Source organism: Centropristis striata, chromosome 7 (assembly GCF_030273125.1).
Source record: "Centropristis striata isolate RG_2023a ecotype Rhode Island chromosome 7, C.striata_1.0, whole genome shotgun sequence".
Taxonomy (NCBI): domain Eukaryota; kingdom Metazoa; phylum Chordata; class Actinopteri; order Perciformes; family Serranidae; genus Centropristis; species Centropristis striata.
This window is the reverse complement of record NC_081523.1, coordinates 35,644,925-35,672,424: the sequence shown is the minus strand read 5'-3', so window position 1 is coordinate 35,672,424 and position 27,500 is coordinate 35,644,925. Positions and strand designations below refer to the sequence as shown.

Below are 27,500 nucleotides of genomic sequence, written 5' to 3'. Positions count from 1 at the left end.
AAACAAGCTGACAGAGATGGGAGTGGATCTTTCCTTCATCTCCTGAATCACAGATTACCTGACAGGAAGACCACAGTATGTCAGGTTGGGGAACTGTGTTTCTGGGACATTAATGAGCAGCACAGGGGCTCCACAAGGGACTGTTCTGGCTCCACTCCTGTTCACACTGTACACAGCAGACTTCAAATACAACTGTGAGTCCTGCCACATCCAGAAGTACTCAAACGACACTGCTATTGTGGCATGTGTATCAGGAATGGACAGGAGTCTGAATATAAGGATCTGATAAAAGCCTTCAGTGACTGGAGTCACAAGAACTATCTCCTACTGAACACCTCAAAGACTAAGGAAATGATCAGAGATTTCCTCAGGTTCAAGCCCCCCTTCAGCCAGTGAATACCTGTGGGGTGGACGTCGAGGTGGTGCCAGGTTATAAGTATCTAGGTGTATACCTGGATAATAAGTTGGACTGGTCCCTAAACACTACAAAAAGGGGCAGAGCCGCCTCTTTTTCTTAAGGAAGGCCAGATCTCTTGACATCTGTAGTAAGATGCTGCAGATGTTTTATCAGTCTGTGGTGGTAGTGTGTTGTTTTATGCTGCAGTCTGCTGGGGAGGCCGCATCACACACAGAGATGCAAGGAAGTTTGACAGACTGGTTCTGTGGTTGGAGCCAGGTTGGACTGGAGGAGGTGGTGGAGAGATGCGCTGTTAAGATGTTCAAGGCCATGTTGAAATACCCAGATCATCCGCTACACAAAACCATTATGGACCAAAAAAACAGCAGTGGACGGCTCCTCTCTCTCCATTGCAGGACGGAGGGACTCAAAAGATCCTTCTCTCCTACAGCCATCAGACTGTCTCATTCTTCCAGAGTTACCAGACTAACTGAATTTCCCCCCGGGGATAAATAAAGTAATTTTGATTTGATTTGATTTGATTGTTTTACGAAATACATGTTTATATAATATTAATTATATAAAATAAATAATCTTGTTTGAGTAGTAAATTGTCTGAGCAACAGATCAAATTAAATGAGACGAAAACACAAATAAAATAGCTTAAAACATAAAAGAACTATAGTTGAACAAGACAAAAATTATTTTATTATTTAAATATTTTATAATTTTATAAAACTGAAACCAGGAAACTAAAAAAAAGAAATAAAATAATTCCCCCACGTTGACCTTCAGTTACATTTACACAGAATTTATAAGATTAAATGTCAAAGATATTAAAACTATTAAAGATATTCAGCTCTTATCAAAAACATTTAATTCACTGTTCTTTCAGACCTCGTTAACAGTTAAATTAAAAATCTTCTTCTTCTTAAATAATAATGCAAAAATGATGAATAATGCAAAATAATTTAAGTTTAAAAGTCGACATGAGACTCTGGACTCTGATTGGCTCCAAACTAGTGATGTCATCAATCCTGCAGACAGCTGAGTGTGAGGGTCAAAGGTCAGAGAGAGTCCTGCACACTGTGAAACCTGGACCTGGACCTGGTCTCAGAGCTGCTGGGGGATCCAGCAGCTGCTGATGACGCTGGTGATGACAGTAGAGACTGGCCCTGCCAACCGCCACATGCTGTTACACAGCGACCAATCACAGCACGCCACCGAGACTCCAGGAAGCTCTGCCTCCTGACAGTGACGAGATGTTGCACAGCCGCGAGACAAAACCAGGTCCAGAGACCCTGAGGACCAGCAGGGACACTTTGTGTTGTTATTATTATTATTATTATTATTATATTTGTTATTATTAATAATAAGACAGACAGATAGGCAGACAGAGTGGGAGACTGACAGACAGACAGATAGACAGACAGGTACTGACTGCTGTAGGTGGTGAGACAGTTTTTCACTCTGAATCCTCTCTCTGTTCGGCTGCAGTTGACAACCTCTGGTTGGCTGCAGCCAAGCTCCACGTAGCCCCGCCCCGGGCCAACCCCCCCGCCAACATTACAGCCAAAACACTGCAGAGAGCCTCCTACACACACACACACATACACACACACACACACACACACACACACACTCATTAAGATGAGATGTTTTGTGTTGTAGCGAGTCAGAGTGGAGTATAATAGGGCGAATAGCGACATGTGAAATAATATATTGAGAAGAAACAGAAACTCTCTACACATTAATGTCCTCTGAAAAAAATTGTTACTGACTTCACTTCAGCTTGAGGACTTTTTACTGACTTGTTAAAATATGAATTATTATTATTGTAGGGGTAAAAGCTAATTTAGGTAAATTTTGCTATCAGAAATTGACTAAATTAATATTTAATACTTAAATGTAATCTTAAATGAATTAAAGTTATCCTCAGGGCACCACCTCTTCACTTAGGAAGAGGAAAGATAGCAAAAATCACAGTCTCAAATCTTAAAAGTCAATGAATCCTTGACGTGACATTGCTGGCTTTGCACAATATTTCATAAATGATAATTAAATATTAGTTGTAATTATTAATTATAATTAATATAGTGGTTGTAGCTACAGCTCTTCCCCGCCCCTTTTCAGGAATACAGGATTAAGGTTCAAGAATAGTTTATTGTGGTGACTGCAGTGGTACAGTGTTGCAGTGTTGTGCTGTGTTACTGAGCTCAACAGTATTGGTCTGTGTTTCTGAGTTTTCGTTAGTGTTGTGCTTTGTCACCAAGCCCGTTACTGTTGTGTAGAGAGGATTTTTTTTTTTTAGTAATACCCAGCCCCTTCTCTTTTGCTTGTTTAATCTGCTTTTGGTTTTGTTTGTTAACCAGCTAAGCTAAAGCAAGTAAACAGCAAGTAAAAATTGAGTAAACAGTAAACTGTGCATTATTATCAAAAGATAATTATTTATTTTATTTTTTTTAAAAGTCCCTTCGTGACGGGTGGTCCCTCGCAGACACCCCCTTTTGTGTTGTTTAAATACATCTTATTTGTAAGCCACAGGCCTGGCTCTGTGCACCAGTGTTGGAATTAAAAACTTCCTGGTAGTAGTGGGTGCTCCTCAGTCGACACCCAGTCCAAGTAAAGTACAGCAGTACTTCTAAGCCACAGGTTCGGCCCCTGTGTGTTAATTATTACCTAAAAGGTAATAAAATAAATCAGTGACCCCAAGCGGACACTGATTTGAAGCTGAGTGGTTATAAATCACTAGATTGGTGCGAATCTCCAGAGGGAGATTATTTTACTGTATTCCTCTTGACAAACTAAGAGATGACTTCCCACTCAGCTTCTGTAGTTGCAGAGTTTAGGGAAGAGGAGCAGACGCTGTCAAACACGGTGGCAGATCTCCTCAATGTCCACCCTGAGGACAAAGAAGAACTGGACAGCTACACACTGGCCCAGTGCAATTCAGAAACAGCTGAATTGGTGGCACAGATTAGAGACCCACACGGGAAGCAACTCACTATCCAGGAAGTGGTAGGCAGGCTGTTCCTCCTTCAACAGCAGGAGGAACTCGCTCTTCGGGCAGCGCATCGCCCTCGCCACCAAGGCGGCATTTCCTCCGGTCACATACACACGCATACATAGCTTCATACATAAATCCCCATTATTAACTATTACTGTGGGCCTTACTTGTAATTTACAGTATTTTACTTTGATGTTATTACTGTAAATAAATATTTTTCCTATTTTAACAAGAAGTTTTCTGGTATTATTTATGAAATATTGTGTGAAAGCCAACCTCTGACACATCAAGGATTCATTGACTTTTAAGATTTGAGACTGTGATTTTTGCTATTTTTCTTCTTCCTAAGTGAAGAGGTGGTGCCCCGAGGATAACTTTAATTCATTTAAAGTATTAAATATTAATTTAGTCAATTTCTGATTGCAAAATTGACCTAAATTAGCCTTTACCCCTACATTATAGAAGAAGGGGCGTGGCCTGATTTGTGTGTGTGAGTGTAAAGGTCAGAGGTCGTGCTGTGACCTGCAGCCTGCAGCTCTGTTAGCATCTCACGCTAACACTGAATCACATTAACATTTAGACTGAAACTGCTGCAGGACCACCATTTACATACACTCAGACTTTACAGAGCATAGAATATATTATATATATAATATAATATTATTTGTGTTCATTTTGATTCCTGACATACAGCTGCAGCAGCACGATCTGTCAAACACTTTAAACTAACAGCCAGAGGATCAGTTTCATATCTGAGGCACTATTATTATTAGTAGTATCATTATCATTGTTATTATTATTATTGTTGTTGGAGGGACATTTTTTCAGATATTAAATGTATTAAAAAATATTCAAGATAATAAAGATGTTAAAGACAATAAAGATAAAAAAGATAAGAAAGATATTAAAGATAATACAGATAATGAAGATATTAAGGATAATAAAGATAATCAGGATATTACAGATATTTTAAGAAAATAAAGATATTACAGATAATAAAGATGTTAAATATAATAAAAATAAAGATATTACAGATAATAAAGATATTACAGATAATAAAGATGTTAAAGATAACAGATAGGACAGGTGGTCTCACCTGGAGGACAGACAAGGGACAGCGCCATGAGACGGAGCAGCAGCTGAGAAGACGACATGCTGAGGCTCATTAATGCAGCAGAAATATTTATTATTTAATAAACAAAGAGCAGAGAGGAGGAGGAGACATGGAGCTCATTATCACAACAGGAAATATGTTTATACAGATGGTCAGTGAACACAAGCTGCTAGGATCTTTATATTTCATCATTTGTTTATATTTGATGCTTGTTGGACAATCAGTGACATCATGAATACTAATAATTCATATATTAACTTTATTTAAGCGATTTTAGGTAATAAAAACATCAAATAATTGTATCAAGTTTAGACAATAATTTAATTAGTAATATATGATAATATTAATATATTAATTTAGTTCATATAGTCGATTTTCTTATTGAATTTACATTTTATTGCATTTTTATATAATTTAATTAAAGACAATAAAGATAAAGATATGTAAGATAATAAAATGTACAATAAAGATATTAATGATGACGAAGACAATAAATATTTTAAAGACAATAAAGATATTACAGATAAAAAAATATATTTAAGTTATAAGTTTGGATAATAATTTAATAATATATAATATTAATATATTGATTTAGTTAATATAGTTTATATTTTTATTGATTATTATTTCCTTTATTGCATTTTTTATTTTATATAATTTAGTTAAAGGAGTGGTGTGACTCCAGCTACTGTGCGCGGAACTTTTGTGTCCTGTGTGTTTCCACACGGACCCTGTTTGCAGCGACACCGTTGCTATTGGCTGCAGCAGCAGCTTCCCTCTAACAATGCTAACAGCGGCTAAACCAGAGACATATATGTCTATGGCTAAACTCTCAGAGGCAAGACGCCAGACGTCACAGTTAGTAGTGTGACGTTGTAACCATCGTACGTAGTGACGACACAGCTGCGGTTATCTGTTTATTTCAGGAGTTAACAGAACTAACGGAGCTAACAGGAGCAAGCAGCAGGATTATCTGACCCTGGCGCCGTGTCAGCAGTCTGCAGCAGCTTTGTGTCTGAACGGACAGATTCCGGTAAATTAACGATAGAAACGTACAGAAGAAACGAGACAGTTAACGTTTATTTACAGAAATTGAGTTTTACCAGCTCTCATGAACGCCTTAGAAGTCCATCCTCTGAATGCTCAAGGTCTCTAGTTTGTGGCTTTAAAATTTAATGAGGCTGTGATTATCCCAGAGGTCACAGCAGCTCATTTTATATACTGATCTCAAGTTTCCCTCACTAACATCATCACACATGAAGAAAATTGGGCTCACTGAATCCACAAGAGTTTTAGCTTTCCAGTCACCCAATTTATGCAGCTCACAGACTGTTTAAGGACCCCGAGATGCACAAAGATTCACACACAACACTAACACATTTACTACAGGAGAAACACTGACTGTTATCAGCATAAAGTGGGCATGTCAGTAAAGAGGAGAATCGTGGGTTATCAGTATAAAATGGGCATGTCAGTAAAGAGGAGACTCATGGGGACACATAACCTGTTTTATTAATATATAATCATAATGTAATTACTTATTTATGTCTTAGTCTTTTCATCTATATTTAATGTAATCCAGAACATCTGAATTAACAAAGTTATTGGAACTGAATCCAGTTTAAACTCTCCGCTCTCTGAACTTGTTCTGTTCTGTCAGTTCTGCTGAAGGATCCAACGAGCAGCTGGACTCAACGCAACTGAGATGGACCTGGACCTGGGCCAGTGTGAGCCGGGCCGGTCCGTGTCTCCTGTCACCAGGCTGGTTCCTGCAGCGCTGACACCTACAACATGTCGGCCTGTGATCCAGCTGCTGTAGAGGAACCTCCCTGTTCTCCCGGTGCTCCTGGTCCTGGGCGCCCCCCCTTGGCGGAGAAGGCCCTTTCGGAGGCCTTCTCCCGGCTGAGGTACCGGGACACGTCCCTGCTGGTCTGGCAGCAGCAGCAGCAGGACCTGCAGGCGGCGCCCCCCTCCACCTACCTGACCCGCAGCCAGTCGGCCTGGTACAGCAGCTTCGGGAACCAGGCTGTGGTGGTCCGGGACAAGAGGGGCCTGGAGGACCCCGAGGGCCGGTCCAGGATCTGCAGTGTCATGTAGACAGGACCAGAGACCTGAACTGACTGAAGTGCTGCAGCTTGTCTGCTGGTTTATGAGACTTAAAACAGTTTGAGACTAAATTAATTTTTCAGATTTTTTTGTTCCTTCTGGGTTTGAATGTTAATTTTCCTGATGAACTTGTTTCTCCTGAGAGTCTCAGACTTTCTCTACAAGATGAACTAGTTGGAGATCTGGATAACTGGAGATCCAGACAGAGTTTGTAAATGTTTTCAGATGAATCGTCAATAAAATACGAGTGAGAGCTGAAGTCTGTTTATTAAATCTCTAGCTCCATTATAGAGGCGTTTCCTGCAGGTACATTTACGGGACGGCACTATGAAAGGGGCTTTTGTCATAAAAAACATCTGATCATTAATAAACAGAAAACTAACAGAAACAACATGTCATACATTAACTCATCACAATGAAGATTAATTACCAGCAAATATAAACGAGGCCCAGAATTATTTTAATGAATAAAGAAAACAGTATTTGTGTCGAGACGAGATCCACCTGCTGACTCTTCGTCTCTGCATTATTAACTAACATCAACACAGCTGATGACATCACTGTTACTCAGCCAATCAAAGGTCATCTCAGAGTGTGTGTGTCAGAGTGTGTATCTGCTGTCTCCAGTGTGTGTTCCAGCTATTCAGCTCACTCAGGTGTCTCTGCTTGTCTTCAAATGAATGAAGAAACTCTGAACTGAAGATCAGCTGGAACCTCTGACACACACACAGACAAAAAAACATTAATCACATTTGCTCAGCTCTTAATGTTTTCTACTTTGCGTGTGTGTGTGTGTGTACCTTCACAGCAGCGTCTCTCTGTTCGATCACCCTCTGATGTCCCAGGGTGCACCTGGTCGTTGTGATGGATGCTGTTGTTGCCGTGGTAACAATGGACGCAGGGTCGTCAGTGACATCAGTGGGCGGAGTCAGGTAGGGGACACCTGCCCAGGTCCTGACACACAGACACACAAACACAAACAGGTTATTTTATTGTGAAGGAGCCGTTCAACATCGTTTTACGACCTAAAGTATGATGTCACAATAAACAGCTGTGATGTCACAGGTCAGAGCTGTGATGTCAGAGGTCAGGTGTGATGTCTGAGGTCAGGTGTGTACCTGCTACAGCCTCTCTGTCCCAGGTCAGCTGGTGTCTTCAGGTGTTCAGGTGAGGTACCTGTTGGCAGCTCGTCCAGCTGATGGAGAAGCTGCTCCACCAGAGAGGACAGTGACGTCACAAACCCCTCCCCCCTGACCTGCAGACACACCTGGACACACACACACACACACACACACACACACTATTATTAACGCAACTGACACAACTGATGATGTGTCCCAAGTCTACCTCAAAGATCGTCCGGTTAAATACCAATAGTAGCCGTGTTTTTATGTATCAGGTGAATGTTGTTCAGGTATTGTTACATTGAGTCCTATTAATGAATCCTAACTACGTGGAGCAATCCACTGATAGTTGTGAAAGAACAACTGACAACCAGCGAAAGACCTGGCGATGGCCTGGAGAGACTGCTGACTGGAGGGAATAGACCCCACCGGATGGGCTAACTCCCCATGTTGGCTGAATCTTGCACTGGGAAGTGTGTTGGATTCACCCAAAAATGCTACTAAGACAAAGACTTTGAGAACACCCCAGAGCCAGCGAGAGCAGGGGCGCAAGATGGCTTACCAATGGATAACCCGGTACCAGACCTTGGAACGGAAATGACAACGAGACAAATGTTCAGCAGTTCACTTGATACTTTGAAGGCACCAGCAGACCACAAACTCCAAAGCCGCGTCTGTGGTTGGCCAAATGTTACATCGGTCAGAGGCCCGAGGATCTACCAAGGCAGGAAGAAGTGTTTACGTGAGCAAGCCAAAGGGCACTGCATCGACGACCTGCTCACAAGAGTGGTATCGAGTCAGTCGAATGAAGCCCAAAAGGCAGCAAGAGATCAAGCGACTGGTGAAGGAAACACGGCAGCAACAAAAATGTTGGAAAAAAGCCACAGAGGAGGAGAAAGAGAAACCTGCAGAAACAGTTGAAAGAACACACTAAATCCCTGCGAAGAGCCGAAAACTTAAGGAAACAACACAGAAAGAAGGACAAGGAAAGGACAAGAACAAGCTTCTACAAAGATCCATTTAAGTTTGTAAATAATCTGTTCAGCAAGGAGAAGAACGGAACACTTACCGTCTCTCTAAAACCGAGCTGGAAGACCATCTCAGAGAAACATACTCCGATAATCAGAGACACGTACCCATCACAATCCCTCTGGAAATGCCACCAATCCACTCGCCCAAATACCAGATGGAAATGAATCCTCCAGCCTGGAAGGAAGTTAAGAATACCGTTTAGTGAAATCCATCAGTAGCCGTCCAGGAGGCAGAAGCGACCCTGCAACACCAGGAAATCATGGGCCATGTCCAATTTGGCAGAAATGGACTTGAATTAGGGTCAACAAAACCCAATTGGCAGAAAGCTACAGCAGCAGAACGGTGCCAACTTGTGGTGGAGGAGGTGTGGTGGCAGGAAGAATCAGCAAGGACTGCCAAGGGAGTATCCCAGGCCAATCTAGGATGCTGGACAAGGTGGGAGGGGGATTGAAAAAAGGAAGATTTCCTGGAAGGATATTTGGAACAAGGATGCAAACGGGACAAGCTTCATCACCCGTGCCACATACGACGTGCTCCCAACACCAGCAAACCTAAACATCTGGCTAGGAGAAGATCCAGCTTGCCCTCTCTGCTCAAACCACGCCTCCGCCAAGCACATACTTGTCGCCTGCAACACCAGCCTAATGCAGGTCAGGTACACATGGAGGCATAAAGTGTTTAGGGCATTGGCAGCTGAAATAGAGGAGAAGAGAAAAACCATCAATGCTCTACCATCAGCTACCAAGTCCAAACATCCTCAAAGCATGTCCTTCCTCTGGGAGGGCAAGAGAAGGATGACGAGTCCCCACCACTCAGAAGGTGGTGCACTAGCCATGGCCAGGGAGTGGAAAATGAACGTCGATTTAGACAAGAAACTCGCCTTTCCACCAGAGATTGCATTCACCAGGCTGAGACAAGTTTTGGTCCTATGGTCAGAGTCCCAAAGTCGTGTGTTTCTTGTCAAGCTAACAGTCCCCTAGGAAGAAGCTGTAGAGGAAGCATACGAGCGCAAGAAGTTGAGATATGCAGACCTTGCAGCAGAAGCGGAAAGCAAAGGCCGGGCTGTCAAAGTACGCCCAGTGGAAGTGGGGTGCCAAGTCTACCGCCAAGATCAAAACCCATTATATCTCCACCTGGTGGTTCTGCTGCTGTGTGTATGTGTGTTTGTGTCTGTCTTCTACCTGCAGCTCCAGGTGACAGCAGATGATGTCTTTCTCCAGCTGCTGCTGTCTCTCCTCCTCTCTGCTGATCACAGCCTGAAGCTCGTCCTCTCTCAGAGACACTCGCAGCTGACGGACGTTTACACGCTGAGACAGACAGTGAGGACAGACAGGTGAGGACAGACAGTGAGGTCAAACAGGTGGGGACAGACAGGGAGGACATACAGGTGAGATCAGACAGGTGAGAACAGAGTGTGAGGACAGACAGGTGAGGAAATACAGTGAGGACAGACAGGTGAGAACAGAGTGCGAGGACAGACAGGTGAGGAAATACAGTGAGGACAGACAGGTGAGGTCAGACAGATGAGGACAGACAGATGAGGACAGACAGGTGAGGACAGTGACCTTCTCTTCCTCGCTGGCTGCCATCGTCTCCTCCAGCTTCAGTCTGACTCCCCCGACCGCCTCCATAAGCCCCGCCCCCTGCTGTCGCTCATGGTTACTGATCAAAACTGCAGGTAACGAAGACAACAGGTCGTCCAAGACAGACAGCTGGGACACCACCTCTGAGAGACAGACAGGTAGAGCAACAGACAGGTAGAGACAGACAGACAGACAGACAGAGATAGACAGGTGGAGAGACAGACAGGTAGAAAAAGACAGGCAGACAGACAGACAGACAGACAGACAGACAGACAGGTAGAGGCAGACAGGTAGAGAGACAGGCAGGTAGAGAAAGACAGGCAGACAGTTGTTTGTTTACAATAAGCCTCGGACACTTTGTGTACAGTTAGCATGCTGGTTTGTTTACAATAAGCGGCAGACGATGTGCACAGTTAGCGATGGCAGCCGCAGTTGTTGTGCAGCTGCAAACTGGATGACTGTCGGACCAGGTGGAGGTGTGTGTTAGACGTCAAATATCCCTCTTCGCCCCGATGTCCCGTTCATAGTGGTCCCGCTTCCAACAGTCCCACCAGTGTGGAGGAGGAGAGACGTTACAGAGCCGTAAATGTCCCGCCCTGAAACGGACCTATGGAAGAGGCTAGTCTGTGCGCCTGTGTGTGTCTGCGTGTGTGTGTACCCTCTCTGCTGGTGCTCAGGAACTTCCTGCTCTGTTCCTGGTATCCCAGCAGCCTTTGCTGCGTGCTCTCAGCCCATTGGTCCAAACTGTCTGGAAGCAGCTGGAACCTGCTGAGACGCTCACTGAGGTAAAACTCCTGAGAGACAGACAGGCAGGCAGAGAGAGACAGACAGACAGGCAGACTGAGGGACAGTTTTTATAGACTGTTTCCACAAAAGAAGTAAAATACTCTCAGAGGTTCTAGCAGCTTTTCTGCTCCTCACTGAGCCTTGGCTCCGCCCCCCTCACTGAGCCTTGGCAACAGTCCAGTTAGAGGAAACCTGACACTCTGTTAGCTTGTAGCCTGTTAGCCCTTTAGCTCGTAGCTTCAGTGTCTGACACAGAAACATGATTAAGCATCTCCGTTACCTCGGCAACCTGCAGAAGGACATCACTGGCCATCCACAGCAACGAGTCCACTCTGGAGCTGAAGGAGCTGGAACACAAACACAGTTGATCACCAGTTGATCAACAGCTAATCACCAAGGCCCAGTATTTAAAAACTTGTGATCAGGATGATCAGGATGATCAGGATAATCCGGATAACGAAATCCTTCTTTTCTCAGTCATGGATCAAGGTGATCCTGCTGACTTTATCTGAGTATTTCAAAACATTGGCAGGGCAGATCACCGTGACGCCGATCTGGGCCGATATGGATTTACAAATCTCGTCGTGTCTCAGGATGGAAACAGGTTGGACTACCTGACGAAAGGAGCAGGGAGCACGACTTTCACGTCAAAAGTGTAAGTTTACCGCCGTCTAATGTGTAGCAGTTTTAAGACCATACGAACGCCAACCAACATATCATGCTAGCCAACTTCTTGAATTGTCACCTAATTAAAACCAGGCCGCAGCGATCTCTAATTGAGACACGACTGTGCTAACGGTAGCTAACTCGGCTTCATTGACTTGTGTGTTAAGCAGCTAGCAAGCTAGCGAGGTAGTTGCTTTGTTGATTAATTTTAGTCCATGGTTTAACTTATAAAGGAACTAATTGGACGTACATCATACCATAACTCTTTAAACTAACACCAACCTGTTCAGAGTTTATTAGCGTTACAGCATTGGCAACACAGCAGACTTGCTCCATGTGTACAGAGCAGACTGCTGCAGTTCTTAGGAAACATAATGTTGCACGGTACAAGTATTAACTATATGGCTGATTGACAGCTGACTGTGCCTCATCAGACCAGCAGCTGGGACTCACCAGGGGTTCTGTTCTGGTTCTGCTCCAAACACCTGGAACCTTTTTTCTGCCCTGATGGACCTGCAGCCCCTCCTCACACACACGCACATACGCACAGACACACACACACACACACACACAGGTTGAGCTGTGACTTACAGGTAAATGTTGATATTGAGTGACAGGTAAAGCTCTCTGTACCTCAGCGTGCTGACGGACTCAGAAACTCTCTGAGCAGGACGCTGGGCTGGACTCTGACCTGGTGAACACACACACACACATACACACACACACACACACACACACACACGTGAGTTTTTATCAGACAGACATCAGGAGGACAGATTGAGTTTGTGTTTGATAGTATTTCCAGATGTTTACCGGCGGCAGCAGCTGGTTCCTTGCCTCCACAGGGCCTGGAGACCAGAGAGAGAAACATTAGTGTCCCTGTCCAGGAGCAGGACTCTACCTGCAGCAGGACTCAGACCGTACCTGTTCAGGGTCTTGATGACACTAACAGCAGGGTCCTCCAGGAGCTCCACCCCTGTCCTGCATGTCTGCAGTGAACCCAGAGGGGCCGACTGGACCTGGACCGGCCTCCTGGACTCAGGATCAGCTGAGAGGGTTTCCTGATGTCAGCAGACGGTTCAGACAGACAGAAGGGAGGACACGTAGAACACAAAGACCAGAGAGTCCAGTTTAGGGGGACAGGACTTAACAGGTCAAGTTACAGGTCAGATTCAGGTCACAAGTCACAGGTCACAAGTCACAGGTCACAAGTCACAGGTCACAAGTCACGAGTCACAGGTCACAAGTCACAAGTCACAAGTCACAGGTCACAAGTCACAAGTCACAAGTTCAGTTCAGTTCAGTTCAGAGGGAACATACCACTGAAAGGTCCAGGTACTGGAAACGCTTCTTCAGTTCTTCAATGACTGATGACAGGGAAGAACACACCTGATCTGGAGACACCTGCAGACAGACAGACAGGCAGACAGAGAGACAGGCAGACAGACAAGTGGGCAGATCAATAAAGACAGAATGGAAATATTAAAGTTGACCTCTAGTTCTTTATACTAAGAAGTACAGTAGCTGACAGTAATACTACAAAGTAACTACTACAGTAGGAGTATTACAGTACTCTGTGTACCTTTGTGTTCTCCTTCATCCTCCTCAGATCCTCCAACAGGTTGCTGAGGACAGACTGCTGCTGGTTACTGACAGCTGCCTGTTAGGAGACAGAGAGAGAGACAGACAGTCGGACAGACAAAGAGTCATACAGACAGACAGACAGACAGACAGACAGACAGGTACCTCAGCCTTGATTTTAACCCTTGTGCTGTTGATGACTCTCTGGGTCTTCTCTGTAAAGTCCAGCTCAGACTGGAGGAGGGAGAGTTTCTCCTCCAGACGGCCGGACGCCTCCTTCACCTGCAGGAGGAGGAGCTTCATGTTAATGGACTGATATGGTGTTTGATCTGAGTGAATGTATATATATACAGAGACGGAGGTTAAAGGTCAGACCTGCTGTAGACTCTTGGACTGGAACAGCTCCAGCTCAGAGTGGAGGTTCTCCTCCGTCACACTGATCCGTCTGGTCTCCTCCTTCAGCCTCCTCTGGAACAGCTTCACCTCCTGAGGAGCAAAGTCTCCTCCTTCACTGAACAGCCTGCAGGAGGAAAACCCTCTTCAGTTCATTTAACTTTAAGTTTTGTTTGACTGGTTTGCAGCGTTGTAGTCAAGACCACCTAAACCGAGACCAAGTCAATACCAAGACTACGGTGTATCGAGACCGAGACAAGACCAAGATCAGACTCCCTTTAATTTGAATCTCAGCTCACAAATTGAAGAACCACTACACACAGGGCTAATCACTAGCTTTAAGGCACACCTGGGAACACGCTAAGTTGAAGAACCACTACACACAGGTTAAACTTTTAGCATAAGGCAAAAGGCATGCTACACTCTCTAAGACACTGCAATGTAACACACCAAAAAGGAGAACCATAAAATGTCCCACCCATGGCTTGCCACTCCCCCCCAAGCAATTCTCCCACACACTATTAAAATCACACAATAAGACAACATATTATACACAATATTAAATAGATATGTGCGGTGTTCATTAAAGTGTAATGTTATTTAACTCGCCCACTAGGCGAGACCCTCCCCCGGGGTCTGACTTTGTGTCGCCGTCCAACTCCCAGGGCAACGGTTTGCTGGACGGCGAAAAACAGGAACCGGAGTCAGTGTTGCAGCAAGCAGCAGAATCAGTGTTGCAGCAAGCAGCAGGGTCAGCGACAGTGAGCAGCAGAGTCAGTATTACACAGGGAGCTGTGGCAGCCCAGCACTCTCTAAGATGAACCCTATGGTCTGGCTACAGGAGGCACCCAGCCTCCCCTCCTAGCCTATGCAGCTAACTCCCCTGGCTACCTGTCTTCATCACTGGCAGCTCTAAATCACTGCAAACGACATCCCAGTCCCTACTAACAGAGTGCCGTGCTGCCATGCGTGCTGCTCCAACCCCCCCCCCGCTGCATCTGTGAGCCTCTTATTTGCTCCTTGCTGCCCCCTTCCCCCCACACCTGCATAAGGTCAGTAATTAAGGGGTCATGCTCCTCCTCTCACCAAGTCTCACCACAATACAGTCGATTCTGAGACGAGACCGAAAAGTGGTCTCAAGACTGGTCTCAAGTACTACAACACTGCTGGTGTGTGTGTTGTGTGCAGTGGTGGAAAGTAACCAAGAACATTTACTCAAGTACTTTACTTAAGTATAATTTTGAGGTACTAGTACTTTACTTGAGTATTTCCATTTTATGTAACTTTATACTTCTACTTCACTACATTTTGAGGTAAACATTGTACCTTACTCCACGACATTTAGCTGACAGCTTTAGTTACTTTTCAGGTCAAGATTTAACATAAAAACATGATAAATTTAAAGTGATGATACGTTTTTAATAAAACCTCATAACAGTATATTAAGTAGTTTAAATGAGCCCTATCTTGAGAAGATTCAAATGCAGCTTACATAAAAGCATCAACAATAATAGTCCAATAATATATTAGGAAAATATAAAAAAAATCTGAGTGGGTCCATTCTGCATAACAAGTACTTTTAATTTTGATAGTTTAACTACATTTTAACGCTGATACTTTTGTACTTCAGCAAGTTTTGAATGCAGGACTCTTAATTGTAGTGTAATAGTGTAGTGTAGAGTAATTTCACAGTCTGGTATTAGTATTTTACTTAAGTAAGGGATCTGAATACTTTTTCCACCACTGGTTGTGTGTTACCTGAAGGAGCTAAGCAGGTGTGCTGTCCTGCCTCTGAGCTGCTGCAGGTTGCTGTGCAGCGTCAGACTGAAGGACGTGTGACAGCTTTGAGTGTCCTTCATGTGTTCATCCACACAGTCTTGCAGGGTGGAGCTCAGCGCTTGCAGCCTGCACACACACACACACAATAAATAACAATATATAAATTAAAGCTGCAAGCAGCAATGAACGGACCAGAGAAGAGTGGAGCCGTCAGGGGAGCCAGCCACGCCAGGTCCATCGATCGTTGAAGGGGTAAGATAATCAAGGACTCTCTGCTGAGTAGACTGACACCTCATGCAAGTCTCTACGACAAACGGTTCATTAGTTAGGAAGAGGGGGCGTGGCTAATAAAAAAGGGCGGAACTTTATGAAATACTGTGTAGAACTGTTCAGTGATGGACCATCATCATGCATGACAAGTTTGACGCAGATTGAACAATGTATGGTCAACTTCTACAGCCTTGTGTTTTATGAAAAAACGCCATATTTTGCTGCCATGCCACGCCCACACAGTGTTACGGTCCGCAAAGCTTCAAATAACTTTTGATGTCAAAGGCCTTTTGATGGTAATGAACAAGTTCGAAGTCGATCAGATTAAATCTGTAGGAGGAATTAGCTAAAGTATGCGGCATGGAAATGGCAAAAAATGTCTCAAACACCATTTTTGATCCAAGATGGCCGCCTTCCCGTTCATTTTTGGGTATGGCTTCATGAGACTTTTTGATGCGTCTTCCCATGATACATGTATGTACCAAATTTCGTGTCTCTACAACAAACCTGTTTTAGGGGCTCAATCCTAGGGGGCGCTAGTAAGTAATTTTATCACACCCATTTCTGAAACCAATGAAATATGTAAATTTCCGGCGGGATTTAATTTCATCCCAAGTTTGGTGAGTTTTGGAATATGATAAAGCCCTCAAAAACGCGATTCATTTGCTGTTATAATAATAAACAGGCCAATTTCAATAGGGTCCTCGCACTGTTTGTTCAAGGTTCAAGGTTCAATTTATTGCCATATAGTGTAAACACAATTGGAATTTTTTACAGCCAGTCATGCATGGATGTGGTTGACAGAAAGGACATACAAGACAAGACATGATAAGACGACAGTGCAATGGATTGATAGGTGCTGTAAGTGATAATACTGATACTGATAAATAACAAAGTGCAAACAGTGCGTTCAGTCCTGGTGGGGTATTGTGTTGAGCAGCCTGGCGGCCGTGGGGAAGAAGCTCAGGCGATGCCGGGTTTGTACGGTTCTTCGGAGCCGTAGCCTTCTTCTGGAAGGGAGCATTTGGAACATGGCAAAACCTGGATCTGAGGGGTCTGCCATGATTTTTCTTGCCCTACTCACAGTCCTGGTGTTGTGTAGGGACTCTAGGGAGGGTAGAGAGGTGCCGATCACCCTCTCAGCCGAGCGGATCACCCGCTGCAGCTTGGCCTTGTCCTTGGCTGTTGCAGCAGGGAACCATGTGATAATTGATTGTGTTATGATGGATTCGATGATGGCAGTGTAGAACCAGATTTGTGTTGACCTCGGCAGCTTGAATTTTTTCAGCTGCCGTAGAAAGAACAGCCGCTTGTGGGCCTTTTTCATGAGGGCCATGGTGTTCAGGCCCCATTTAAGGTCACAGGAAATGGTCAGCCCAAGGAAGAGGCAGGACTCCACAGTGGTCACTGGGGTGTCTCCCAGCATGATGGGAAGGGGTGGAGCTGCGTTCCTCCTGAATTCCACCACTATTTCCACTGTCTTCAGAGCATTAAGCTCTAGGTTGTACTCGCTACACCAACTCTGCAGCCACTCGATCTCCCTCCTGTAAGCAGATTCATCCCCCCGGGATATGAGGCCCACCATGGTGGTGTCGTCTGCAAACTTCAGGAGCTTGACTGAGGGGTGAAGAGAGGTGCAGCTGTTGGTGTAGAGTGTAAACAGGGCAGGAGAAAGGACGCAGCCCTGTGGGGAACCTGTGTTGGTTGACCTGGAGCTGGATGTACACGACCCCAGCTTCACCCGCTGGGACCTGTTGGTGAGGAAGTCGGTTATCCACATTCGAGTGGGGACCGGTACCTGCAGCAGGGATAGCTGGCGCTTCAGGGTGAGGGGGAGGATTGTGTTAAAGGCCGAGCTGAAGTCCACAAACAGGATCCTGGCGTAGTTCGCAGCAGTGTCGAGATGTTCTAGGACGTAGTGCAGAGCCAAGTTCACCGCGTCCTCCGTGGATCTATTGGCTCTGTAGGCAAACTGCAGGGGATCCAGTGCAGGATCTGTGATGGACTTCAGATGGGCCAGGACAAGGCATTCCATCACCTTCATGGCCACGGAGGTCAGAGCGACGGGTCTGTAGTCGTTCAGGCCCGAGGCCTTGGCCTTCTTGGGGATGGGGATGATGGTTGCCGCCTTGAAGCACGCTGGGACGCGACACAGCTCCAGTGAGGTCTTGAAGATGTGAGTAAACACCGGTGCTAGCTGGTCAGCACAGTGTTTCAGGGCGGACGGTGAGACAGAGTCCGGGCCGGGTGCTTTACGGGGGTTCTGGCTCCTGAGCAGGCATATCACCTGCCTCTCAGTGACAGAGAGGGGGGTGGGGAGGAGTGGCAGGGGGATGTAACAATGGTTGTGGCCCGGGGGAGTGGAGGGAAGGGGGCGGGGGCTCTTTCTTGAACCTGCAGTAGAACTTGTTGAGCTCGTTGGCAAGGGAGAGGCTGTCAGGCGTCGGTGGGGACTTGAGTCTGTAGTTGCTGATTTTCTTTAGGCCTTTCCAGACGGAAGAGGGGTTTGCCATTCGACAGCTGCTGCTGCAGCCTCTCTGCATAGCGATGTTTCACCTCCTTCACTGCTTTAGCAAATCTGTACTTAGCCCGTTTGAACAGATCCCCATTCCCACTGCGCCTGGCCGCCTCCTTCTCCTTTCTCAGCCGTTGAAGCTGAGGGGAGAACCAGGGCTTATCATTGTTGTATATCTTCCTGGAGCGGAGAGGGACACAAACTTCCTCACAGAAGCTGATGAATGATGTCACAGTGTCAGTGTATTCATCCTGGTTGTTGTCAGCTTCTGGCCCCGCCCACTCGAAGGCCTGGTCACAGCCCGCCCACTCAAGGCAGGCACGGAGTCGCTCCCGTTCTTTGCTGGACCACACTCTGAACTGGCTCACTATAGGTTTCGAGAGTTTTAACTTTTGCCTGTAGCAGGGTATCAGGTGTATGATGTCGTGGTCACTGTTGCCCAGCGCCGCACGTTGGACCGAGTGATAAGCCTGCCGGATGGTACAATAACAGTGATCAAGAATGTTCTCTCCCCGGGTGGTGCATGTGACTTGTTGCCTGTACCTAGGGAGCGCCCGGCTAAGATTTGCCCTGTTGAAGTCACCCACAACTATAACAAAGCCATCCGGGTGCTGGCGTTCCACAGTCATTATTTGCTCTGCCAGTGTGTCTACCGCTGCAGTGATGTCAGCAGAGGGTGGAATGTAAACACACATGAGAATGAAGGAACTGTACTCACGGGGGGAATAGAATGGATGACAGAGGATGCAGAGGGATTCCAGTTCAGTAGAGCAGTGCCGGCCGATCACTGTCACATCGGAACTCCAGCGATCGTTGACGAAGAACATTAGTCCTCCACCTCGTGACTTGTTCACTGCCGCGAAGTCTCTGCCCGCGCGAAACGAAGAGAAGCCTTCCATCTCCACAGCCTCGTGTAGCTGGCGATAGATGGGTCTCCACAAACGCAAAGACAGCCGATGAATTAAAGTCCTTGCTCCTTGCTACGAGGCACTGGAGTTCATCCATTTTATTGCAGAGAGAGTTCACATTTGCGAGGAATATTCCCGGAAGAGGTGGTCTCGTTCCCCTCCGGCGCAGAAGAACCAGAGAACCAGACAGCACCGGCGAAGAACGCTGTACCCCTTACAAGAATGTCCAGAATATCCGTGGAACGGGTGAGTAGATTAGGGTATAAGTCCGGTGGGGTTGAGCCCCTAAAGTGCAGTAGTTCCTCCGTTGTGTAGGAAGGCAGGCAGGACACAAGGATGGTACAGTATGAACAAAACAAACAGACTTCAACATACAGAGAGGCTACGGCGGCCACGGACGGCGCCATCTTGGTGCGTTCAGGTAAACTCAGAAAAAAGTTGTAACTTGGTTTGAAAAAATGCGATGATCAAATGTGTTGTGTTGTGTTGTGTTGTGATCGGGCCCTAATAATAAATGATCTGAGCAGAGATCAGCTGTTACCGGCGGCTGCTGTCCGCCGTCAGTATGGCGTCCTCCATGTTGGACAGACGGACGATGAGCTCCTGGTTCTTCTTGTTGACCGACGTCTGAAGCTCCTGCAGCGCCACCTTGCAGGAGGACAGCACCTCCTGCACCTCCTCACAGAGACTATCCACCTGCTGCCTGTGGAGCTGCAGCTCAGCTACACACACACACACACACACACACACACACACACACTGATATTAACTCTTTGTAGTTTCTCCTCCTGAATATGAAGATAAACATGTTCAGCTTCTCTCTGACTCATTGGATCAAAACATGTTTTTACTGTCAGTGAAGAATTATAAATGTTGGCCCAACTCTAACGAGGAGAACATCTAGTTCTATATTTATAGTGAATATATTTGAGATTATCTCTGGTTTTACTTGTTCTGTCATCATCAAACACAAACTGAACTTTAGAGGGAAGCTGATTGTGGAAACACCTCATTTATCAAACGAGCCTAGAAATGAGCGCAGATCTGACCGTACTTTTCGTCTGACGACAGGGTTCACGTGGGATTTACCATACGATTGTATCTCGCCAATCACAGCGTAAGAATGATCGGCTGTTGATAAATGTTGCGGCTCGAAACAAGCATAATTTAAGTACCACGCCCTTATGTACAGTAGTGTTCAAAATAATAGCAGTCCAATGTGACTTACCAGATAAATCCAGGTTTTTAGTATATTTTTTATTGCTACATGGCAAACAAGGTACCAGTAGGTGCAGCAGATTCTCAGAAAACCAACAAGGCCCAGCATTCATGATAGGCACGCTCTTAAGGCTGTGCAATTGGGCAATTAGTTGAAAGGGACTGCAATTATTTTGAACACTACTGTATACCCAATTCAGATGGCTTGCCTCGAGAGTTTATGGTACAGAAGGGCGCAATACGGCCAAAAAGAGGATCCCCCCCCCCTAAAGTCACCTTTATTAGCAAAGAGCACCATTACAAATAATAACAGGAGGAAACAGACATTTTACAGAAATACGCAGCGACGGAGGTTTATGAAATAAAAGAACTTATATAGTTATATACTCAAACAAGTTTGGTGAATATTTTACATTTGGAGCACAGACTTAAAAGTTTTCACAGCTTTTGGTTGAAGGAGGTAAACAGTGTTTTAAAGTAAGTTTTAATTCCAAAAGAAGAGGCAGAAAGTTAAATGCTGACGTCCAACAGCTGCAACAGAACAAACTGGTTTTGTTTGGCAGCATAAAAAGTGAAAAGGAAGGAAATCAGTGCTGCTGTCAAAAGAGTAGCAGTGGATAATTCAACTCCCGGTAAGGTTGGAGTAATTCATTTATACATTGTGATATATCAAGCCTAATAACCTATATAATATCCAAATATTGTTATTATTATGATGGAGAGATATTATTCACCTCTTAACATTTAGTAAGAATTATGTCCCAGGCAGAGGTGTGTGGCAACGCTGATTGGAAATGCTTCTATTCGGGCACCACCGGTTGTGAAGGAGACACTGACGCTCTGGTGTCTGAGCCGGATAAAGGTAAATAGCAGAAGACAACAACATTTAATTGCCTCGTCTAGTATTGTATTTAAAGAATTTCACGGTCGCAGGGTGTATTTATTCTAAATTATGTTTTAATGATAAATGATGTGGCCTAAACATGCTTTGCTTTGTCACCATCAAAAAACAAAACATGGCAGAGTTTTATCAGCTCCAGGCATCGATACAATAGTCTAAGATCAATTCTCTTCACTTCACGCTGACTCAATTTTGCGTACACAAGCTGAAACCAGACGTGAAATTTAATCTTGCCCTCCGCTCACATCCAAATTGATAAATGCCGAACCTTGCGTAGAAATGATTGTGCACCCACTTTACGCTCATTTTCTGTTGTACGCTCGTTTGATAAACGAGGGGCACTGTGTGTGTGTGTGTGTGTGTGTTACCCAGGCGGGGCTGGTAGATGTGTGTCTGGATGTGTTCTGGGTTCAGCTGCTGCAGATGGACTTCCTGCTCCGAACGCACCGCCTCCTTCCTCTCCGTCACCACGGCAACAGCCGAGCGGAGGACGTCAACAAATTGCTGCTGCAGCTGGTCCAGGACCAGAGTCCGCACCCTGGACACACACATAAAACACATGTCAGACACCACTGTATGTGAGAGTGTGTGTGTGTGTGTGTGTGTGTGTGTGTGTGTGTGTGTGTGTGTGTGTGTGTGTGTATGCAGGGCTCCAGAGTGTGACCAATTTGGTCACACATGCGACTAATAATTTTTCTAGGTGGCCCTGGTGCACCTGACGCTGCCGGGTCAAAACACACATTTATTTCACAAGCGCATCATCTCTCTGTGTTCTCCTGTGACTCACACACTCATTGGTGTCTCTCAAAATTCTTATTTTGCATCCTCGTTTCCCTCACTTGCGTCTTAGTCCTTCCCATCGGGGATGATGGAAAGACTTGTGTAATTGTGTTGTGTTTTATTAGGTTAGATGATAAAGGTAAAATGTAAATGATGTCACTCAGTTCAAACCTACACTCAGGAATGATCAGCCTCACATGGGACTGAAGAAAATGACAAACGATGTCAAAGTGTTTCTTGATGACAGACAAACTCTCATACTCTCGACTGTTTGTTGTTTTACTTTAACAATATCTATAATAAATCTTCTAGAACAATCTTTCTTTGCAATTTTTTATAAATGTAGAAAGATTTTTGTTGTCTTTTTGTTTGCTTCGTGTTTTAGTTTGAAATGTTCAATTTGAGCTCAGTGAAGCACTTTAAACACACACACACACACACACACACACACACACATATATATATATATATATAATTGTGCTTTTAGTGAGACCAGTTCAATGAAATAAAGGCAAGCATTTCTCTCCACCTTATTCTTGTTTAAAAATAATTCACATTACATGAAAGTTATGGAGAGCAATAAAAAGGTGACCTTATGGCATTAAAGGCCATGCAATGAAACATTTGGGTGCATCTAAATTTTGTGCTGGTGCAACTAAAAAAAAAAAGTTAGGCGCACCAGTGCAACCAATGCAAAAAGGCTACGTTCAGACAGCAGGGCTTAATGCTCAATTCAGATTTTTTTGTGGAATCCGATTTTTTTGCAAGGTCGTTCACATTTCCAATTAAATGCGACTTGTATGTGATCTCCAGTGTGAACTTTAAACGTACCAAAAGTGTCCCGCATGCACATTGGAGGACACGACGACGTCACACGCAGCGAGCGTGCTCAGTGTTTTCGGAAGTAGCGGAAAACATGGCCGCGAGCAGTAAGCCTGTGTATGATGAATGGGACCTGGCCGTTCAGACTGGAGTCGCATGTCAAAAGATCAGATATGTATCGGTTTTAGGACCACATATCCAAGTGGCCTGGATCGCATTAAAAAAACCCAGATCTGTGTCGTTCAGACTGTCATTAAAAGATCAGATGCAGGTTGCATAGGGGCGACGAAATCGGATTTGGGTCACTTCAGGCTGCAGTCTGACCGTAGCCAAAGTTGCACCAGCACAATGCGTGTGTACCTGCTCAGTGTCTGTGTCAGCAGCTCTGTGGGGAACAGGCTCAGGTGTGTGTCCTGCTTCAGGTCGGGGCTGGGGCAGCTGAAGGCAGGGCCACTATAGGCCACTCCCCCGGATGATGTAAATGTGACATTACTGCTGACATCATAGAGATCCATCAGAGAGGACTCCTCCTACAAAGACACACACATACACACACACATAAACACACACACACACACACACACATAGATACACACGCGACATATACACAGACACACACATACACATACGACATATACACAGACACACACACACACACAACATATACACACACACGCACACACACACCAACACACACACACACAGAGGTTATTTCTGGACCAAAAAGAAGTCGATCCTTGTTGATCAATCACTGATCAGAGTTTCACCTCAGCCAGCCAATCCTCAGAGGGCTGGGCATGGCCTGTGTCACCTTGCCATCTGATTGGCTGATCCTCCGTCAGCTGACTGAGTGATGGGTGGAGCTTCTGCAGCTCTTCTGGGCTCTGACCAGGAAAACAACATGTGAAACTGAAAATAGAAGCTAAGCAAAGGTTAGCATCTCTGGGCTGTTGCTGTGGTTACCGGTGTGTAGGCGTGGCTCAGGTGAAAGAAGGCGGCGAGGCGGCGGCTGTAGGAGAACAGTTCCTCCAGGAGGAGCGACGGGAGACACTCCAACACCTCCCACTGCTCACACACACACTGTCTGTAGCTGAACACACACACACACACACACACACACACACACACAATCACTCACACAAACACACATTTAAAGCCTCGTTCCCTCTGAGTGTGTGTTTGATCTGCAGCGACTGACTCTGTGTTAGCATTAGCATGTGTCCTGTACCTGTCTCTGACATCCTCCAGGTAAAGGACACTTTTGTCCAGAGATGTCTTCAGAGCGTCCTCGCTGCTCTGCTGACGGAGGTCACCCAGCAGGTCGTCCAGACGCAGCTTCCTCCTCTGAAACACAAAGCATCATGGGGGAGATCACACCTGTCTCCTGTCTCACCTGTGCGTCTTCTCTCTCTGTCTCACCTCTGTGTCCTCTCTCTCTGTCTCACCTGTGTGTCCTGTCTCTCTGTCTCACCTGTGTGTCCTGTCTCTCTGTCTCACCTGTGTGTCCTGTCTCTCTGTCTCACCTGTGTGTGTAGCTGCTGTGAGTGTCTCAGATGGTCCAGGTGTTGCTGTAGTTCTTCTTCTCTTCTCTCTATGTCGCGGCGGTGCGTCTCCCACAGCAGAGCTGCTCCTCTCAGGACAACAAACACACACCTGCTGAGAGAGACAGCCTGACGGGACACACAGTCACAGGACACCTAAGACACACACACAGACAGACAAACAGACAGACAGACAGGTGAACAGGTGTGTCAGGTATTATCAGTCAGTAAAGTCTGTGTGTGTGTGTGTGTGTGTATGTGTGTGCCTGTGTGTGTGTGTGTGTATGTGTCTGTGTGTCCGTGTGTGTGTCCGTGTGTGCCTGTGTGTGTGTGTGTATGTGTGTGTGTGTGTGTGTGTGTGTGTATGTGTGTGTGTCTGTGTGTGTCTGTATATGTGTGTGTGTGACTGACGTCTAGAGCAGCCATTCTCTCTTCGTCCTGACTCTGTCTTCGTCCAATCAGAGGGAGGAGCTGTGAGCTGAGGATTTCCTGCACCTCGTCCTCCGACAGCTGTAACGCTGACAGTTCCTCCTGCAGGATCAGGATCAGTGTTAGGCTCAGCCAATTAAAGCGAGTAATCAACTGCAGCTGCTGTGACATTTGACGCCACTGAGAGACAAAAACTGCTGAAATTTCCCCTCGAACAGAAAGCAATTTTGGCCAAATTGCAGCTCCTTTCAGTGATCCGACTTCACTTTGAGCATCCTGAGTACTTCCTGAACGTCTACATATGTGTTTTGTGAAAAAAATTAAGAAATTTGACATCATGCAATCTCAATGGGCTCGGGTTCCCACGATCCTCCTCTTTACAGACATGGCTACTTTATGCTGATAACATGCAGTTTAAGGCAAAAACCACATTGTTTTTATCATGCATTAACATTTTCTTTATTTTAACGGTATTTGAATATTTGTGCACATTAGGTTCCCTAAACAGGCTTTAAATTACATAAATTGGCTATCACTGGAAAGCAGCAGAATGACAAATTTTTTTGAAGCCAAATCACATCATGGATTTTTCTGTTGTTCGAAAGCTCTTGGTGTATTGATGTAATATTCTGAAGGGTTTTGGATCATTTTTATACATTCTTGATATTAGAAAAATAATTCAGCAACAAATATGTGTAACAAAGTGCACAGTTTGATTTGGTCACCTTTATTTGTAAACAATATAGTAAATATGTCATATATTTACCTGAACAAAAAAATGATAAACAATCATTTTCATTTGTTGTCCTTGTCATAGGTTCAGCAGGTGTGTACAGGCTAGGTTATTTATTAGATAATTGATCCTCTTAATGTTGCTCTCAAAGTGTACCAGAGTGATACATTTCACTTTAAATGTCCAAAGAATCTGACCCCCCTAGAGGCTCTGAGGTCAACACTGCCCCCTCCCAGAAAACAGTTCCAACATCCGTTTACCCACGGGTGATCTGTACTTTTAATACTCAAATTGGAAATGCTTTAAATTGAACAGGGGTGTCTAAACATGCAACATAAAGTGCATACATATAATAACACATATATAAGTGAGTAATTACTTTAAAAAATCATCCGTACAAAATTTGCCCTAGCATCCACCATCTGACAAAATATATAACAGTTTTTACTGATTCATGGCAATATATAATTACATGCTAATATAATGAGATGACCAAATTACTTTGTAAAAGTCTGTAAAAGTGTGAGTGAGTATTTGATTTGGTTCCAACTGCTGGTAGCCATTTTAAAAAACATTGGGGGGATTTTTTAGCGTGTTTTTGACGAATAATTTAAAAACTGTTTGCCGAAACCCTGAGAAAAGTCATAGCACACTTGTCATTGCCGAGCCGGTCGATTTAATACCTTTTTTTTTTTTTTAAAGATATTTTTTTTGGCCATTTTCAAGGCTTTATTGATAGTGAGAAACAGAGTGAAAGGGGGAGACAGAGGGGAAGGCATGCGGGAAAGGGCTCCGAGTCGGATTCGAACCCGATTTAATGCCTTTTTAGTGTATGTGCGACCAAAACTCTGGGAGGAGTAGTCGACCGAAAAAAACACGGAAGAAATGGAAGAATAAGAAGAAGCCTGGTAGAGAGTAGATAGTGGGCTCTTACAAGTACACTCAACTATCTATTTGTGTTGTGTTGATTGTGTGTATCTATTTAACTGTATTTATTGTTTGTTTTAAGCTTAATATTTATTATTGACTGTCACATTAATGTGGTGAAATAATAATAAATAGTTTCACCTGGCAGCGCTCCACCAACGACAGACGGTCCTCCCACGTCTGTTCATAGGAAGATCTGATCTGATGGAGGAGGTCAGCATGGAGACAGTCTAAGACACACACACACAGACACACACACACACACACAGACACACACACACGCGCGCGCGCGCACACACAGACACACAGAGTGAAACATGGATCAATGTTATTGTTATGTTAACATGGATTAATGTTATAAAATTAAAACACAAACCGATCTGTTGATTGACAGCTGTCAGCTGGTTGAACCAATCAGAGACCAGAGCAGTGGAGCAGGTGGGCGGGACCAGGGAGCTGAAACAGAGACACTGATTGGATGTCTGAGCTGCTGCTGATGGACTTCGTGTAGAAACAGAAGAACACAACCAGAGTCTGTTACCACATCTGATAGATGATGTCATCACGCCGCTGGGTCAGATCCTGTTCCAGCTGACCTGAGACCAGCCGACCCGGGATCAGCTGGTCCTCCTCTCCGCTGCAGAGACTCCTACAACACAGATATTGTTGATGAGTACTTCTGCTGCTGGTTCTGGATCTCACCTGACCCTGTCTGGTCCTAGTTCTGGTCCTGTACCCACCTGAAGCGGTCTATGACCTGGCTGACCCTGGTCCTCCTCCAGTGGCTCAGACAGTCCTCCCAGTGCAGCCGGAGGAGCGACTCCTGCTGCAGGTTCTCCTCCTGCAGGAGCAGCAGCAGCCGGGCCGCGCTGCGCCGGTTTGCCAGCA

The 27,500-nt window shown here is 45.1% G+C and overlaps 2 protein-coding genes across 8 annotated transcripts in view; one reads left to right on the top strand and one right to left on the bottom strand.

Moving 5' to 3' along the window:
• The first annotated feature begins 5,267 nt into the window (after window positions 1-5,267).
• On the top strand, window positions 5,268-6,877 carry LOC131975335 (putative uncharacterized protein BRD3OS). Of its 2 annotated transcripts, none has more exons than XM_059337981.1 (2): window positions 5,268-5,551; window positions 6,179-6,877. In XM_059337981.1, the coding sequence occupies exon 2, from the start codon at window positions 6,310-6,312 to the stop codon at window positions 6,613-6,615; it is 306 nt and encodes a 101-aa protein (XP_059193964.1). In that variant the 5' UTR covers window positions 5,268-5,551; window positions 6,179-6,309; the 3' UTR covers window positions 6,616-6,877. The 2 variants fall into 2 exon arrangements, with proteins under 2 accessions (XP_059193964.1, XP_059193965.1); XM_059337982.1 differs by lacking the exon at window positions 5,268-5,551 and adding an exon at window positions 5,558-5,666.
• Window positions 6,878-7,063: 186 nt separating this feature from the next.
• The window catches only part of ccdc180 (coiled-coil domain containing 180), a 26,544-nt gene continuing 6,107 nt past the window's right edge, over window positions 7,064-27,500 (bottom strand). For 4 of the 6 annotated variants that reach the window (XM_059337979.1, XM_059337974.1, XM_059337977.1 and 1 more), the window contains exons 8-35: window positions 27,353-27,500; window positions 27,154-27,261; window positions 26,989-27,068; window positions 26,754-26,842; window positions 24,935-25,054; window positions 24,506-24,679; window positions 24,211-24,326; window positions 23,946-24,072; window positions 23,750-23,866; window positions 23,343-23,512; window positions 21,749-21,918; window positions 19,803-19,983; window positions 15,548-15,694; window positions 13,772-13,916; window positions 13,562-13,678; window positions 13,398-13,475; window positions 13,136-13,219; window positions 12,740-12,876; window positions 12,629-12,663; window positions 12,449-12,506; window positions 12,269-12,340; window positions 11,430-11,496; window positions 11,022-11,157; window positions 10,346-10,506; window positions 9,962-10,087; window positions 7,743-7,891; window positions 7,425-7,578; window positions 7,064-7,340 (exon numbers count right to left, since the gene is read on the bottom strand). The exon at window positions 27,353-27,500 is cut by the window's right edge and continues 16 nt beyond it. In XM_059337979.1, coding sequence (XP_059193962.1) covers window positions 7,212-7,340; window positions 7,425-7,578; window positions 7,743-7,891; window positions 9,962-10,087; window positions 10,346-10,506; window positions 11,022-11,157; window positions 11,430-11,496; window positions 12,269-12,340; window positions 12,449-12,506; window positions 12,629-12,663; window positions 12,740-12,876; window positions 13,136-13,219; window positions 13,398-13,475; window positions 13,562-13,678; window positions 13,772-13,916; window positions 15,548-15,694; window positions 19,803-19,983; window positions 21,749-21,918; window positions 23,343-23,512; window positions 23,750-23,866; window positions 23,946-24,072; window positions 24,211-24,326; window positions 24,506-24,679; window positions 24,935-25,054; window positions 26,754-26,842; window positions 26,989-27,068; window positions 27,154-27,261; window positions 27,353-27,500 — 3,395 coding nt within the window. In that variant the 3' untranslated portion in view covers window positions 7,064-7,211. The remainder of the gene's footprint in view (window positions 7,341-7,424; window positions 7,579-7,742; window positions 7,892-9,961; window positions 10,088-10,345; window positions 10,507-11,021; window positions 11,158-11,429; window positions 11,497-12,268; window positions 12,341-12,448; window positions 12,507-12,628; window positions 12,664-12,739; window positions 12,877-13,135; window positions 13,220-13,397; window positions 13,476-13,561; window positions 13,679-13,771; window positions 13,917-15,547; window positions 15,695-19,802; window positions 19,984-21,748; window positions 21,919-23,342; window positions 23,513-23,749; window positions 23,867-23,945; window positions 24,073-24,210; window positions 24,327-24,505; window positions 24,680-24,934; window positions 25,055-26,753; window positions 26,843-26,988; window positions 27,069-27,153; window positions 27,262-27,352) is intronic. The other 2 variants (XM_059337975.1, XM_059337976.1) reach the window with 2 other exon arrangements.

Excerpts from the sequence above, each read along its gene's own strand:
- LOC131975335 (XM_059337981.1), top strand. The coding sequence starts at position 6,310 with ATGTCGGCCTGTGATCCAGCTGCTGTAGAGGAACCTCCCTGTTCTCCC.